The sequence below is a fragment of the Labeo rohita genome, chromosome 15, assembly GCF_022985175.1.
Source record: "Labeo rohita strain BAU-BD-2019 chromosome 15, IGBB_LRoh.1.0, whole genome shotgun sequence".
Classification (NCBI taxonomy): Eukaryota; Metazoa; Chordata; class Actinopteri; order Cypriniformes; family Cyprinidae; genus Labeo; species Labeo rohita.
In genome coordinates this window covers 16,105,101-16,122,137 of record NC_066883.1, presented here as the reverse complement: position 1 = coordinate 16,122,137, position 17,037 = coordinate 16,105,101, and the positions used below count along the sequence as shown (strand labels likewise).

The 17,037-nt window shown below is 38.8% G+C and overlaps 1 protein-coding gene across 3 annotated transcripts in view; it reads left to right on the top strand.

The window, feature by feature from the left end:
• The window catches only part of ulk2 (unc-51 like autophagy activating kinase 2), a 43,543-nt gene extending 26,506 nt beyond the window's left edge, over positions 1 to 17,037 (top strand). The window contains exons 14-27 of one of the 3 annotated variants that reach the window (XM_051128512.1): positions 1,173 to 1,233; positions 4,679 to 4,828; positions 6,525 to 6,670; positions 6,787 to 6,870; positions 8,837 to 9,108; positions 9,188 to 9,384; positions 11,018 to 11,127; positions 11,301 to 11,435; positions 11,613 to 11,821; positions 11,898 to 12,076; positions 12,165 to 12,283; positions 13,773 to 13,930; positions 14,018 to 14,153; positions 15,188 to 17,037. In XM_051128512.1, the coding sequence (XP_050984469.1) occupies positions 1,173 to 1,233; positions 4,679 to 4,828; positions 6,525 to 6,670; positions 6,787 to 6,870; positions 8,837 to 9,108; positions 9,188 to 9,384; positions 11,018 to 11,127; positions 11,301 to 11,435; positions 11,613 to 11,821; positions 11,898 to 12,076; positions 12,165 to 12,283; positions 13,773 to 13,930; positions 14,018 to 14,153; positions 15,188 to 15,252 (2,021 nt within the window). In that variant the 3' untranslated portion in view covers positions 15,253 to 17,037. Of the gene's footprint in view, positions 1 to 1,172; positions 1,234 to 4,678; positions 4,829 to 6,524; positions 6,671 to 6,786; positions 6,871 to 8,836; positions 9,109 to 9,187; positions 9,385 to 11,017; positions 11,128 to 11,300; positions 11,436 to 11,609; positions 11,822 to 11,897; positions 12,077 to 12,164; positions 12,284 to 13,772; positions 13,931 to 14,017; positions 14,154 to 15,187 lie in introns of all 3 variants that reach the window. The other 2 variants (XM_051128511.1, XM_051128513.1) reach the window with 2 other exon arrangements.

Below are 17,037 nucleotides of genomic sequence, written 5' to 3'. Positions count from 1 at the left end.
AGAAAATATTAAAAATACATGTAATTCAAGATATATCCTCTCAGTTTTGTAAGGTTTTAAATTTATATTCTAAGTATATTTAGATATGAATATACTCTTGAATTATTTTTTTTCCCTTACTACATTGGCTAATAATTTAAGTTTATAATTAAGAAAATAAAATAATTTATAACTAGAAAAACTATATTGGGGGAAGAAAAAAAACAAAACAAAACAAAAAAACTTGTAATTTAAGATATATCTTCTCAATTTTGTAAAATTTTAAGTTTATATTCTAAGTATGTTTAGATATTTTTACTGGAAAACTTGTTATCAGATGATAAATATTAAATTGGCGCTTACCACTTAGGCTAACAATTTAAGTTTATAATTAAGAAAATAATTTAATTTAAAGTCTTTTATAACTAACAAAATAAAAAAAAAATAATATTGAAAAATACTTGTAATTCAAGATATATCTTCTCAGTTTTGTAAGGTTTTAAGTTTATATAAAGTATGTTTAGATATTTTTACTGGAAAACTTGTTTTCAGATAGTAAATCTTGAATTTATTTTTCCCTTATTACATTAACTAATAATTTAAGCTTATAATTTAAGAAAATGATTTAATTTTAAGGCCTTTTTTTAACTAACAAAATATTTCAATAAATAAATAAATACTCAAAAATACATTTAATTTAAGATATATCCTCTCATATCATTTTAAGATTATATTCGAATTATGTTCATATATTTTTACTGGAAAGCTTGTTCATTTCTTCAGTCTTCATTTTTTTTCAGTTACTACATTGGTTAATAATTTAAGCTTGATTTTAAGATTTTTGTAACTGTAACAAAATATATTACAAAATTATACATGATGTAAATTCTCTCAGTTTTGTAAGATATTACATTTAAAAGTATATTTAGATATTTTACTGGAAACCAAGACAAAAAATACAGAGCAAGAAAATGAATATTTGCAGTATACTGTTTTTACACACACACTAAGCACTATATTTAAGCAGCTGCTGGAGTGGTTTGTGTGTTTTTTAGAGTATAGAGAGGCGTCAGCTGAGTCAGCGCTACGAAAGCCTTCGAGCGCTGATTACACTCTCACACGCTGTGATTTGTTGGTGCATGTGAGACTACGTATTTGTGTAGTTCTCACGGCTTTCTTTCTCTTCTCTTCAGATGACCTTCCAGTGGGGGCAGTGGGCCGCAGGCCATCCAGTGAATTCCTTCTGTGTGGAGGGTGAGTGTGACATCGCTCACTTGCTTAACTCAAGATACGTTACGATGCTTCAAAAGCTCAAACTTTCACTTGTGCATGTTTACTTCCGTCGAGCTGTGCAAATGTTAGTCAAGGACTTTAGTAGGTTGACATTTATTAGGTCAAAGATACACAGTTCACAGTCAAGTCTGACATGCAGACAGGAATATTAACTCTGGGTAAATCGTCTTGATGTTTTGTTTGTTTGCATCATGGAACTACGGATTAGTACACTGATCCGTTGGCTTTGTGGATGTCATTGGAGATACTTCCACTCGCGAGCTGTTTGTGAGTCTGGGTGGTGTGTTATTGCTGGAGAAAGCTGGTGTGGCTCAGCGAGAGGTGAATCACACGACTGGTGAACGAGTCCTCTGGGAACGAATGTGTTTGTGCTCGTGGCCTAAGAATAGACACCCTGCTGTCATTTCTTCCCATCTGCATGTGATCTAAATCTGTTTCCATACCCTTCACTTGTGGGCCGGCCTCTATTTTTGTCCAGAGGTGCAGAATTAAATGTCTGTTGGGTGTTTTGTGACTAGACGGTTTGATTGATGGTGCAGTTATGCAATGGATCTGACATGAATTTTGCCAGAGCTGACAGAGTGACAGTTAAAACATTCATATGCCGTGCATCTTTTGTCTGTTACTTGTGTTATACAGAAACTGTTTTGTTTTTGTGAGACTCTGTGCACTTCCTTCTGCTCTGTGGCTTTTCTGTTTCCCTCTCTTGTTCAAGCAAGACATACTCCACCTTCTCCGTCTCCGTTATTGTCTGTGTATTCTTTTTCACACATACATGCTGAAGACCACAAGGTTGGACACACTTGACTAATTTGCTGAAAATGAAAGTAAACAGTGTTATTAAATATTAACCTTTTTAAAGGTTAACTTCAAGTGAGCGTTAAATGACGGAAAAGTTCATCCAAATTTAAAAACAGAGGAAATTAAGAAAATAAATTGTATTTTATAATTACAATGTAATATGAAATCTATAGACCTCTGTTTTAGAGGTTTCATGTCATTTTTTAATATTTATATTCATTTAAAAACGAAAATCCTGTCATTAATTATTCATCCTCAGTTCTTTCCAAACCCGTGAGACCTTCGGTTATCCTCGGAACACAAATTAAGATATTTTTGATGAAATCAAGAAAACACAACTGACACATTCAAGGCCCAGAAAGCTCTTAACAGGGTTTGTACAAGGTGCTTAAAAGTGCTTGAAGTACTTCAATTTGACTTTTTGAAATTTAAAGGCTGAAAAACCCTTGAGAATAACAATATTCCTAAATAGGTATTTGAAAAGTGCTTGAATTATTGAAAGACAATGTATCTATGAAGTAAGTGTTACATTTTGTTTCAATAAACACGTATATTTCATGCAAAATTCACGCAATTTTAAAAAAGCATCATTGCTTTTTCACTTATTTCAGTTAATTTCAGAAAACTAGAGAGCTAAGCCAAAAGTAGTACTGACAATGTCGCATAAACATGGCTGCAAAAAGAGGAACAGATGAACCAAATCAGTTGAGTCATTTATGCTAGCCTCTCTGATTCATTCATACTCGTGACTTTGATTGTTCTTTTCAAGCGATTCACTAGCAAAAACCAGACCAAATTAAAAGAGCCATTCATTTTTGAATTTCAACATCGCTTGTTATGATTTTAAAAAGCACAAGCTTTTCGAAACACTGAATCAGTTAAACGACTGAATCACAAAATGACTGTTTCAAAGCGCTCCATTCAGATTGCGTATCGTTAAGCATTTGTTTCAGATCGGGACTTCACATGGCATAGCGTTAATCATTAGAAGTATATCGGAACTTCGGAGTGGGCTTGTGAATCTTTTGCTTTAGATTGAAACTTCGGTGCGCGGAGAACAAATCGTTTGATTCAGATCGAGACTTTGGTGCGGGTTTGCGAATCATTTGATTCAATTCAGGATTTCTGAGACATTTGGTGAATCGTTTGTTTCAGACCAGGATTTCAGAGTGATTTCCCAAATCTTTTTTTTCAGGTGTTTTTTCTTAAACATTAAGGCAGCACAAAACAAAGAAAAAGGGAAGGAAGTATACACAAATCCCTTTAGAAAATTAACTGGTTTTACTATAGTTAAAGTGTAGTATACTTTGTAATACTTTAGTAGTGATACTTCGTATGAGCTTCACTTTATTTTTGCCTTTTTTTAAAAAATCTATTTATCTTTTTTTAGAATTTGAAAACATTAGAAGTTACATTTTAGATTGAAGACCTTGAAAATCTAAAAAGTAGTGCTTGAAAAGTCCTTGAAAGTACTGGAATTTAATTTTACAGTATCTGTATGTACCCTGCAATAATGACATTGTTAAAATAGTCCATGTGACGTTAGTGGTGCAATCTTAATTTTAGGAAGCTTCAAGAATACCTTTTCTCTGTACTCTCATAAACACAGGGTGAAGACTGACATACAAGAGAAGAAATTGTTAAATAAAGTAATGTTTTTTGTTTTCTTTGCGCTCAAAAAGTATTCTCGTAGCGTCATAATATTACGGTTGAACTACTGATGTCACATGGACTATTTTAACAATGTCCCTACTACTTTTTTTGGCCTTGAACATTTAAGTTGCATTGCTGTTCATGCAAGTACAGAAAGCTGTGAGATTTCATCAAAAATATCTTAATTTGTGTTCAAAAGATGAATAAAGGTCTTAGGGGCTTGGAATGACACGAGGGTGAGTAATTAATGACAGATTTTTCATTTTAGGGTGAACTATCTTTTTAAGTTCGAGGTCAGATTAAAAATTCAGATCAGAAGTGACAGTAAAGTATTAATTTCTTTCACTAAAAGAAAAGTCATTCAGAAGAAAACTTTTAGCCTCGTCAGTTGTGTCCAGTTTGTTTTGTTGTGCCGTGTTGAACTGACTCTGGGTCAAACAAAGAAACTCTCTTTGTGTGCAGTTGTCGTGCAGCCTGGTGCTCACGTGTAGCCAACACTCACACTCCTCCCTCACTCACTGCATGATCCAGCAGTATGGAGCTCAAACTATAATGTCCTGCTTCCTTTTTTCATGTTTAGCTCCTTTTCCTTCTTATCTTACATGACCCAGTCATGACACCTGTGAAAAAACACTGCGTTCCTGATAGAATAAGAATGAGCTGTTTTGTTTCCTTTGTCTGAGACTGGTGAATGTATGTGGACCCAGCACGTGCCATTGCCTGAAAGTACTGCCCATTTCTCCTCCTTCCGCATTTTTGATTGGCCAGGGCTTCATGTTTACACTGTAGCTCCACCCCATGTGGTTCGGCCATGCCCTTTGACAAAGTTAGAAGCTTCTTGCACTTTAGTGATCGCTTGTTGAATCATGAGGGGTTTTTAAGGTTGTATAGCATAAATGGGTTTGGAAAAGCATTCTGACTGGATTGCAATCTTATTTCCTGGGTTTCTCAGGCCACCACAGCCATCCACCGGACAGACCCCGATGGTATCACCACGAAGCGAGACTACGCCGATACCTGTGCCAACACAGGTACGAAATTACCAGCGTATCAAACAGAACCTGTCCAGCAGCCCAACCACAACACTTTATGGCTCTCCGAGGTAAGACATCCAACTATGGGAATAGATAACTCTGCTTTTAGTAGCGCGTACATGTCTTTATGATGAAAACATCTGTGACATAACTTAGTCTGACTCATTGCTTGTCAGTCTCAAGATTGCATCAGTTTTGTAAACTCGTCCCACTTTTGTTTATCTAACGGGGAGAATTTAAGTGATTCAGTGGATTGTTTTTGAGAACAGGCGAGTTTTGGGTCTTCAGGCAGGTGACTAGCAGACTCTGGAGATTATGACTGTTGCACGGTCCCTTATTAGTCACGCCAGACCTTAGCAGCTGCTTGTCCTACTTCACTCTGACCTGCCCTGTGTCTCAAAAAGTGATTAAGTTCATCATGGCAGCCTTGCTGTCAGTGTGCCTATTATCTCACCCTGTTAGTCACTTCGGTCACCATGCTGGTGAAGTAGCCTGATTTATGAACTGCTTCTGACCTGATTTATGAGTCATGAATGTCATCCAGGTGTCATTCACTGGAAGACGGGCAAGATTTTTGTGGGCAAGATTTTTGAGGATTTTTTTTTTGACTTTTTACGCATTAGACAGTTTTCTAAGGTTGCATGATATATTAAACCCATTTAAAAATGATAATAAAGCATAATGCTATTTGTAAATTCACAAATGCTACAATTACATTAAATATATATGATGTAGGTTTAATATATCCGCTTTAATTATTTACATCCGTTTAGGTTACGTATGTGCGTCTCACAGTAAATGCTGCTCCACACAAACTGTTATCATTTACATGTGTGGAGCATCTCAAACTCCATCTTTGTATTTGCTGTGAGTTTGGGTTTAATGTAAAGTCCATCTGGGAACTCAACTTGCACCTTTTCATCAGATTTGTAAGGTAAATAATTTACAAACCTATGCAAACACAGGAGAATACATCAGTATCTTTCTAAATATGCTGACTGTTTATTGTGATTTTGAAATAAAAGCTCAAACCCTCGCTCTGAGTTTACACGTTTTGATGTCCACACATTCAAGAAATTACAGTGGTAGCAGCATTTCTGTCACAAAGAAATGGCCAAATATTAAAGATTAAGTGGAAATTTGAATTAAATGTTGTTTAGGCAATATTAAACAAGAATAAGATTGCGCAGTAAAGTGTAAAAACAATCGTCAGGCCGTTGGCGCCCTCTGCAGGCGTTTGTTATAATACATAGTGTACATTAGCTCTATTGTTTGTAATACATTATGTATTTTGACAGTTTTGTTCAATAAAATCATGATTACTTGCTTTTGATGGTTTATTTGAATTAATTATTATTGCTCGTTGCTATTTTATATGTATTGTAAGTAATTTTAAAGGCTATTGTTCACTTAGGTCTATTTTTATTACAACAACAACAACAAAAATGATCTGATTACTTGATTAATCATCAGAATAATTGACAGATTATTGATTACTAAAATAATCATTAGTGACAGCAGTATTATTGCGTAATTGTTCACTAAGGTCTATTTTTATTACAACAAAAAAATAAGTAACCGATTACTCGATTAATCGTCAGAATAATCGGCAGATTACTCTATTACCAAAATAATCGTTAGTGACAGCCCTAAACATAATTGTGTCATTTTTGGTTAAGAAAATAAAATAAATTGAATAAAAATCACTGTAAAGTTGTGCAAATACTACAGTTATATGATTTTTGGTTGTTTTTGTGGTCAAAGGTCAGGCACAGTGCGGCGCTCCAACACAAGCCCTATGGGCTTCCCTAAAATGGTGTCCGGGTCGCCTAACCCTGCAGATGCAGTCCAAACTGTAGGGCGACGTCTCTCTACGGGCAGTTCCCGGCCCTACTCCCCCTCTCCACTGGGTAAGCTCTCTGCTCTCATTCTTTTACTGAGAAGTTTACTGGAAAACTGTATTTTTAAAGACTGACTTGTCCTGACATGCCCATTTTATTTGTGTCTGTCTGTATTTGTTCCCCAGTGGGCACTATTCCTGAGCAGCTCGGCCACTGCTGCTGCGGACATCCCCAGAGCCATGAGGCACGCAGTCGCAGCTCCTCAGGCGGTGAGTTTATATGTGAGAAATTGACATGAAAAACCACAGCACTGCTGTTTCCTCTTCAAAGTGGGACCATTAACAGTCTCACAAGCGGTAGCCGCAGTCACTTCCTCCCGGTGGGTCACAGCATGTCTGTGTTATTTAGGTCTCCATGGATACAGCTGCTCGTTATGGCTGAGAGCTCAACAAGCGATCAGGAACAATGCATGCTGTTATAATAACAAACCATGCAGCCTGTGAGCTTTCGTGCAGAACCTCTTCAAACCCATAAACCTTCAAACCTGTGAACTCAATAATCATGTCTAAACAGGAGACAAACTCGATGACCCTGTTGTTGTAGGCTTTCAGTTCACTGAAGTTTTATGGTACAGAGCTTATTTATATACTGCAGTGCCACCTAGTGGTTGAATGATGTAGCATGTGGTGTGCCATATCAATAATATGTTATGCGAAAGGAATGGTTCACCCAAAATAAAATGTCATCATTTACTGACCGTCATGTAGTTCTAAACCCATAACATGGTTTTAATGGTTTATCTTCAAAACACATTTGTACCAAATGTGATGTGCTCTATGAATGTGTGTTTATCATTGTTTAGATGTAAATAAAAGCCTGTATTACATTTTTTCATTACGTAAAATGATTGTAAAATGTAAAAATGCTTGATTTAATATGATTTGTTTTACAACACCTTAATAGCCATTTTTGCATACTTTAAGGCAATAGTGAAAAATAAATATACTAAAATGTATTTAAAATACATTTATTTTATGCTAAGTACACTAGAAATACATTTACATATTATGCACTTAATAAAAAACCTTAAATTGTACTTTTAATATACTGAACTGCTTACTTAAATTGGAACAACTAATTTTATACTTTAATTGTTTGGAAGTAGTGCTGAAGTCCAACTAAAGATATACTGAAGTATATTTGATAGTGCTAAAGTGGAACAATTTCAAGTATACTTTAGGTACACTTTAAATATCTTGCTTTTAAAGACTGATATTATTTAAAGATCATACAATCCTCATCTGTAGTGCCTAAAAAATGTTTACCCAAAAAATGTTAATGTAAACGCCAAAAATGTACTCATCCTTAGGCCGTTTCAAATGTAAATGAGTTTGTTTCTTCATTGAAACAGATTTGGAGAAATTTAGCATTACATTACTTTCTGTCCAATGGATCCAGTGAATGGGTGTCGTCAAAACAGCTGATATGTGTTTCATCGATTAACCAAAATCGTATGAGTTTGGAATGACATCAGAGTGAGTTTTAAAGTATTGCATCAGAAACGAGTTTAGAAATGCCAAATTTCAGAAAAACAACAGCAGAAAAAAAATCCCTTAATTCGCAAAAATTTTTATGCTCGCTTAAGGTGTTTTTTCACTTGTGCGAAAAAGAGCTAATGTGAATAATGAGAGATGGAAATGCATTTACTGAATAAATTCCTCCATGCGCATCAAAAAAGTCACGACTTTGCGTGATGGGACGGGATAACCTGCCTAACAAGCGGATCGATCTTGTTGCGCATTAGCTGAAATATTATGATCATTCTGAAATTTGTCGTCAAAGTATTTCTGTATAATTGCCTCTCTCAGAACTGTCTTACACGACTGCGTTTCCAAACAGCAGGCATCCACCTCTGAAAGTAATGACCACATTTATTGCATTTCGTCTGCTCGCTCTGAAGCACAAGTAATTTATTATCTATGAAAATTATTATATTCAGTGGATTCTCCTACTTTTCTTAGGGATATTTAGTGCCAGTTTATCAGGAAGTGTCAATTTTGTTCTCTTTTGGATGGAGATGGTGCTTATTTGCAAATGTTCTATGGAATATTCCAATTTTGCACACAAGTAAAATTCGCAGCTTAGAATGGAAACAGCTAATGAGAACAGAATTTTCATTTTTGGGTGTACTATCCTTGGAATCACTAACAAGATGGACACTTTTTTATGTTTTAGGTTCCCCTGTGCCGTCCTCTCAATTACTGGGTGCTCGTCTTCAGAGTGTGCCCACGCTGACTGACATTTACCAGAACAAGCAGAAGCTACACAAGCAACTGTCTGACCCCATTCACCCCACTGCCTCAGCCTACCCAACTAGCCACTCCCCTCAGCTTGGCCGCCCCGGCAACCTAGGCACCTCCCCAACCAAGCACCTCGGCTCCTCCCCTCGCACCTCTGACTGGTTAACAAAGTCACCGCTGCCCACCATCATTGGCTCACCCACTAAGGTAAGCTGTAGGAGCTGTCAAAGTTTTTCAGGTCTAGACCAGGAGCTTTTGGCATTAATAATGTAATTTCTTCTCACAGGCAACCGCTCCATTCAAAATCCCTAAAACTCAAGCCTCATGCAATCTCATGGCCCTGGCCTCTCAGCAGGGTATGGCCGACAGCCCCACTCCAGTCAGGATGCTGATGGATGGCCGTGACCTCTGTGCACATCACTGCTCGGCATATCCCAGCAGCCGACAGTCTGCACCAGAGGCCAGCAAGACGTCCTTTGGCAGGTTGGCAAACAACATTGCAATAAATATGCAATAAAGTTTTAAAGGAAAACTCCACTTCCAGAACAACAATGTACAAATAATTTACTCACCCCCTTGTCATCCAAGATGTTCATGTCTTACTTTCTTCAGTTGTAAAGAAATTATGTTTTTGGAGGAAAACATTTCAGGATTTTGTCCATAATGTGGACTTCTGTGGTGCCCCTGAGTTTTAACTTCCAAAATAAAGTTTAAATGCAGCTTCAGAGGTCTCTAAACCAGTGGTTCTCAACTCCAGTCCTAGAGGCCCACTGCTCTGCATGTTTTGTATGTTTCTGAATCTGAGACACTCAGTTTAATTCATGGATCTTTCTCCTAACGAGATGATGATCTGAATCAGGTGTGTTAAATGAGGAAGACAAAAAAAATGTGCAGTTTACAATTACAATTTATATACTTTTTAACCCCAAACGCTCGTCTTGTCTAGGTTTGCCTGAACACTGTTTTTTTCCGGTTCATGACAGTTGAAAAAAAACTGTTGAAAAACCCATCTCATTTTCTCCTCCAACTTCAAAATTTTGTTTTGAAAAGGCCATTTGACTTTCTTTGCACGTTCACTTTGTGAACACTGGGTCACTTCTGCAGCAATGTAGGACGATTTTGAAGTTGAGGGAGAAATTGAGATGGGAGTTTTTCGACCTACGCTAACAGTCTTGAACCGGAATTCACAGAGTTCACGCAGAGCTAGACAAGACAAGAATTTGAAGTTAAAAAGTATATAAATTGTGCATTTTTTTCGAAAATAACTGATCGTTTCCCTAGATAAAATCCTTCTTCCTCGGCTGGGATTGTTTAGAGCTTTCTGAAGCTGCATTTAGGAAGTTCAAACTCACGGGCACCATAGAAGCCCACTGTATGGAGAACATTCCTCAAACGTTTTCCTCAAAAAAACATAATTTCTTTAGGACTGAAGAAAGAAAGACATGAACATCTTGGATGAACCAGGGGGTGAGTTAATTATCTGTGAATTTTTGTTCTGGAAGTGAACTTCTCCTTTAATTGGGGGTGTCGGGATATAGCAATATTGATGATAATCGTGATATTTAAATAATGAAATATTATCACGTTACTTGTGGGTGTTGGAATATATGAGTATTGACGATGATGGTGATATTTAAATAAAGAAATATCGTTATCTTGTTACTTGAGGGTGTCTGGATTTACCGGTATTGGTAATTGTTTGAAAATGAATAGTACACATATGATAATATGACACATAATAATCCAGCGTCAGCACTATTATGAAGTGTTAAACTCTCACGTGTGATTAGTTTCATTCATACGCAACACCTGAGGGCGCCCTCACGCAGAAAGTCCACAAGCGAGACTCATAGGAGTAATAAAACAAATGACGTTCCAGGAAGTCCCTTATACAGACAAAGGCATTCAGCTGCCGCAGTAGCTGAAGAAAATGCAGAAATAAATGTTTTGTATGATCAAAAATGATGAAAATCAGACCCAGATTATAACAGTATTTATCGTTATTGTGAATCTTAATAATCTGATATCATGACAGCCCTAATTTGAACAAAAAAAAAGTTCTAATTCTAAATTCTAAATGCATTTAATACCAAGCTGAACCTGTATATTTTGCCAGGTCTGTAAGTGCTGGTAGACTGTCTGAACAGCCGGTACGGATCACTTTAGGAGGACAGCCGTACCAGGGCAGCACAGACAGCCTCAACACAGAGAGACCCATGGACACAGGTAGCCCCATTATAGCTTTTTGTAAAGTCCAAAGTCTTATTTTATTTCTACTATATGTAACTCCATTGAGCTTCTCCTGAAAGCTTCTGTCTTGCATGAAGTGTTCTGATTGGCTGCCAGTGTTTGTATGTGTTTTGAGACCCCTCTGTGTGTGTGTGTGCGTCCCTCCCCAGCCCCGGCAGGGACTTGCGGTTTGGCGGCAGGCGGGGCAAGTCCCCGCACCGTTGTGTTCACGGTGGGCTCGCCCCCCAACAGCAGCACCCCTCCCACCTGCAGTCATCTCGCCTCCCGCCCGCGCACCACCTCAGGTGAGGGGCTCTGTCTCATAAACCTGCCCCACCTGTCACTGCTTCAGCTGCCGCACTACATGTTTAATACATGTGCCACTGTTTTGAATACAATTTGATGCACTATGGTCGAGATCTCAAGCTAATAGACTCTTAAAGGACTATGTGGCTGATTGTGTGCATCTGTGTGTGCAGTAGGCTCCAACAGCTCGGCTGGCTCGCTGTGCTCCACCAGCGGGAAGGTGTACATGGGCTCTCCTCCGGGCATGACCATCGGCAGCTCGCCACCAGGAGCGGAAGCGGCTCCCAGCAGCCTGCGCTACGTCCCTTATGGCACCTCCCCGCCCAGCTTGGATGGATTCATCACCTTTGAAGCTCCAGAACTGCCAGAGGAGACATTGATGGAGGTGAGAGCGCTAACATAGTAGGAAATTAGTAGCTTTTCTTGCAAAACACTAACGTGCGTGCATTTCTGTTTGGTAGCGTGAACACACGGACACTCTAATGCACCTGCGGATGATGCTGTCCTTTACGGACTGTGTGCTGGAGATCGCTTCTCTACGGGCCGGAGGACCTGATCTGGGTGCATCTGCCGCCTCTCTTTACCCACCCCAGGACAGTGTGGTGGTGGATCAGATCAGTCAGCTCAGTAAAGAGTGGGGGTAAGAACAGAGCACACTAACAAATGATCCTTAACAATGAGAGTGCTTAGTATGCAGTATGTAATGCTTTGGTCATTGTCTCACACAGGCAGGTGGAGCAGCTGGTGTTGTACATGAAAGCCGCACAGCTGTTGGCCTCCTCGCTGCATCTGGCCAAAGCTCAGATCAAGTCTGCCAAACTCAATCCATCCACAGCTGTCAAACAAGGTGAGCTGATATATTAAACAGTGTGGTCGGTTTGTTACGGATTCCCCTATAGGGATGTGCCCGAATAGTGAATCCGTATTCGGAAAGGCATGGAAATGTTTAAAATCATGCATGCTTGTTTAAAATCACCTGTCGCATGTGATCAGCAGGTTTCGTGAAGTTTTGAGGATTCTTTTAGGCTTTATAGGATTTCGGGTAAATTCGGACAAGGCCCCTTTTCTAAACGACCCCATTATAGCTTCCCAAAGGGTGAATTTCGGCATCTTTTTGATAATTATTGGCCTAGAGAGTCCAGAAAATTGTACTGCAGTGTTTTTTTCCCAGATTGAGTAAAAAAAAAAAAACCCAGGACGAGTTCGCAAAAGTACTAGTTCGCAAAAGTTGTCTTCTTAATCATTTAACAAACGATTTGATTGACAGCAGTGGTTCTAGAAGCAAAGTTGTCCGGAATGAGGAGTTTTATCATATGATACGAATATCGCATGTATGTGCGAAAAACTGCATGACGTACAATCGTTTGCGTCCTTGAAAAATACAGTGTCGCCCACCCAGTGGCCGATTTCTTTCAAATTTCTCGCGGACCTTTGGGGCCCACCGAGTTTTGTTCCGTTTGACCTCCGTTATCCCTGTCTAACAGGCGCTCAAAATTCGTCTGCCAATCTCCTAATCTGCCAAGCTCCTAATCTGCCAAGCTCCTTGATTTTTTTTCCTGTGACCTCAGATTGAGCTCTGACACAAGTGTTCTGAGTTTGACAGAGAAATCTCATTCTGTTCAAGGAGTTACAGGCATTTTACTAAAAGTGGCCCTGCCCCTTTCGAACGTTTTGGTGTCACTTTGCGACAAGTTTTTTGATAATTATTGATATCCACTCTCCAGAGAATATTTCTGCACTGGTTTGGTTCCGATGGGGTGAAAAACATAGGAGGAGTATGCAAAAGTAAGTTTTTCAAAAAATGCGAAATACCCTAAAATTTCATCAGGTTTATGATTGAATCTGAGGTGTGCGCTTTGTCTGGCATGAGCCAAGGATTCCAACGACATAAGACACTTTATGAGCGATTTGTAGTTTTGATCGCTGTAGCGCCCCCGTCAGGCCGATTGGGGTGAGCTTTGGTCATGTTGTAGATAGTGTGAGTACTACCATCCCTCCAAGTTTCAAGTCTCTACGACTTACGGTTTGGTCTGCACAATCAGTTTTATGTGGAGATTGCTGATTCTTGTCCATTCAAACAGTACAATAAGGTTTCAGTGCTACATGCTTGGACCCCTAATAAATAAAAATAAAAAATAATCGCTCACTAATTGTAACTGAGGTAAAACATTCAATTAATCAAGATTTTTATTTTAGGTGATATCATCGAATATCACAAATCACGATGCATCGATTTATCATTGTAGCCCTATTTGTCATTACAGAAGGGGCTTCAACTGTTACCGTGGAGTCAAAAACGTTAAGGACCTAACAAATATCTCGTCTCTGAATTTCAGTGGTGAAGAGTCTGAACGAGCGCTACAAGAGCTGCATTTCGCTGTGTCGCCGGCTCACGGACAAGCTTAACCACTTCTTCTCTGACAAGCAGCGATTTGTAGACGAGATCAACAGTGTAACAGCTGAGAAGCTCATTTATAACCATGCCGTAGAGATGGTGAGTGAGATGGTCATGGCGGCCTCACTTGAGCTTTGTTGCGTGATTTAATGAGTGGTTAACATTGGCGTCATGTTTGTGTAACAGGTGCAGTCGGCTGCACTAGACGAGATGTTTCAACAGACAGAGGACATCGCATATCGCTACAACAAAGCCTCCATGCTGCTGGAAGGCCTGTCTAAGATCCTCCAAGACCCAGCTGACATAGAAAACGTCACCAAATGTGAGTGAACTTCTTTCATTTCGATTGTTACTAAACAAAGCTGAACAGGGCTCTACGTTTACTTTTCTTTTTAGGAGCACTTGTGCTCCTAACCTAAAAAATTTAGGAGCACAGTCAAAATTTTGGGAGCACCTTCTAATCAATAATCCAAAAATCTGATCAAAAATTAGCCTTCCCATTACGAGGTGATATTTGACTCCTTAAAGTGATTTACAGGGGAATTTTGTTTTTACCTTTATAATAGTAGTAGAAAAAGAATAATTTACCAATCAAATGAAATCAGTATTAACAAAATTAATTTGTACTACAGAGGTGGCATAGAAGAACACAGAAGTGGCTTGTATGTGTATTTTCATATGTTTAATGAGGCTCAGAGGTGGCATGAGTGCAATCACATTCATAAATTTATGTTGAGATTAAAGTTTTAAATATAACATTTATTAAATGTTATACAGAAATATTAAATGATTAAAAATAACTGAAAAGATAAAACTGAAACTAAATCTACCAGTAGGTGGCAGCAAGTCACTGATTTAATTACTGAATCATTCATTCATTTGATTCCTTCAAACGGCTAATTCATTTAGGAATAAAGCAAGTGACTGTCTTTATGAATGGGAAATTGAATCACTGGCTCACTAGATTTGTTTAAAAACGCACGTTTATTCATAAACGAAACGCCATTGTGTTTGAATGGAGAAGCACAGCAGCACAGTTGTGACTTGTTTCAAACTATTTTTGATGAAAAAATAGAGCAAAATCAGGCAATAGTGTTACAGTCAGACAATGGAAGTCACTGAAGGGGGTCATTGTTGTTTGAACATTAATATGTGTTGGCAGTGTATGTACAAATCTACCCTATAATGGTAAAAATCCATGCAGTGTTTTTTAACCTTTAAAGCTCCCCTCAGCGCAAACACAAATATCCTGATTGGTCAGTTGCACTGGTGCTCCTAAATATTTTTTCATAGTCTGTAGAGCCCTGCTAAAATAAAATGCTTGTAACATCTTCTCTTTGTGTTTCTTTTGTACAGACAAGGCAAGTGTGGACCGGAGGATCTCAGCTTTGTGTTACTGCACCGTTACCCTGTACGAATAAAGAGCGTGATCTGTAAAATGTTAGCCAGTGCTCTCACTCCAGGGACCATCATCTTCTCAAAGCACAGAGAAGACCAAACAAATCCCTCGTTTTTGTTTTGTAGCAAAGCACTTTGAGTTCCTTTTGATTCCTTTCAATCACAAGCAACAGACCAAGTATTACATTTCTTGCAGATGACATTATGAAAAGGACGTGCACAAGTTCACTACCAAAGATGAAAACTAAACACAGACTTTAAAGTATGGACCTGCATTTGGATCCATCTTCTGTTTCTACAAGTCTCTTTCCTTTTTTTTTTTTTTTTTACATGAACTGAAGGGATTTTGGACTGGGAATCCGTGGAGGCCCAGCAAATGAACGTCAATGCGAATCAGTTCATCTTATTCTTTTATACCGCACTCTATTGCTCTGATTATTTATTGGTTTCAGAAAGATATGCTAGTGTTATTGATGATAGTGTTGAAAGACGACATGGGGCGGATGTGAAGCCCAAAGTTGGACTGTAATTTCTGGTACCACATGCATACGCAGTCACATGGTTGAACTTAGGAGGAATCTGTAGTAGTATTTACAAAATCAGCTTTGAAGCAAATGCACTTTATTGAGGCAGATGTGGAAGACGCTTGTCCTAGAACATCTGGCAGGTGAAGATCCTTCTCCAAGATGAGCATAAGGCTCTGGTTTCTTCCCATCTCCATATCTGAAATCCACTGAGAACGAGTGTCCGGAAGGCCCGCGAGCTTCAGGTTGGCGCCACAAAAGAGCCTCGTGGTGAATCATCCATAATGGTTAAAATACTTGAGTAGTTACTTACATTTTGATTCAGCTGTACTGAAACATTTTTATGTTCATATTAATACTGTAGCTTTTTTTAACCGACGTGCGTGAGCTGTAAATACTTGTACATTCTGCATGTGTGTTTTTATTTCGGAGTGAATGCAAACGAGCGCTGCGTGATTGAAGAAGGTGGATGCTGCCGCCGCCGTCCCCGCCTCTCAACTTTAAGAGCACAAGATCTTGTTTTTAGGGGTTTTGTTTCTTAATAGAGACAACAGACAACTTCCACAGATTCTTCAAGGCCTCACGGAAAGCTCAAGACCTCACTTTGCATGGCAGCTCTTGATAAACACCCATGAATATCTTGTGTACGATGAAACATTGACTTTGGGGATGACTGTGGATGTCGCAGGTAATCGGGAAAAGAGCCAGCGCCAGGCTCTGCTTTTCCCCGTTCGTCCACTGTGCTCATGACAGTGTTTGTAACTGCACTTCCCAAGTGCTGCAGTGGCCAGTTTCAGGATACTGATGAACTGAAAGCATACGTGTATGTTTTGAACACCTCGCTCCCTTTTTATTTTTAAAACAGCCCCTTGTGAGCCTACAAAGCCTTTACTGTACAGAACGAGAAGGCTGATGTCCTTTCTGCCACAAATCCATGCATATCTGTAGTTGTAGGACTTCCTAATCCAGGTCTGGGGAGAACCGTGTACAGATGATCCATTAGAGAAGACTAGTACCGAGCACACGTACCTGTGGAACGTTAGAATGTATTTGCCCTTCGTTTAGCACCTTTCCTGTTTGAATAAACGCTTAAACGACCAGCCTATCACAGCCTGACTCTACATGACCACGGCCGATGCAGCCTGAAAACCCTGCTCCCATGATTTTCAGTGACAAATGTTGATGTTTTAAATGTTTTAATCAATATGTGTGTTTTACCAAGGGCATCTGTGTTGTCTGAAACTGTATAAATGCAGTTTTTGTTTATTAAACAGATCAATTTTA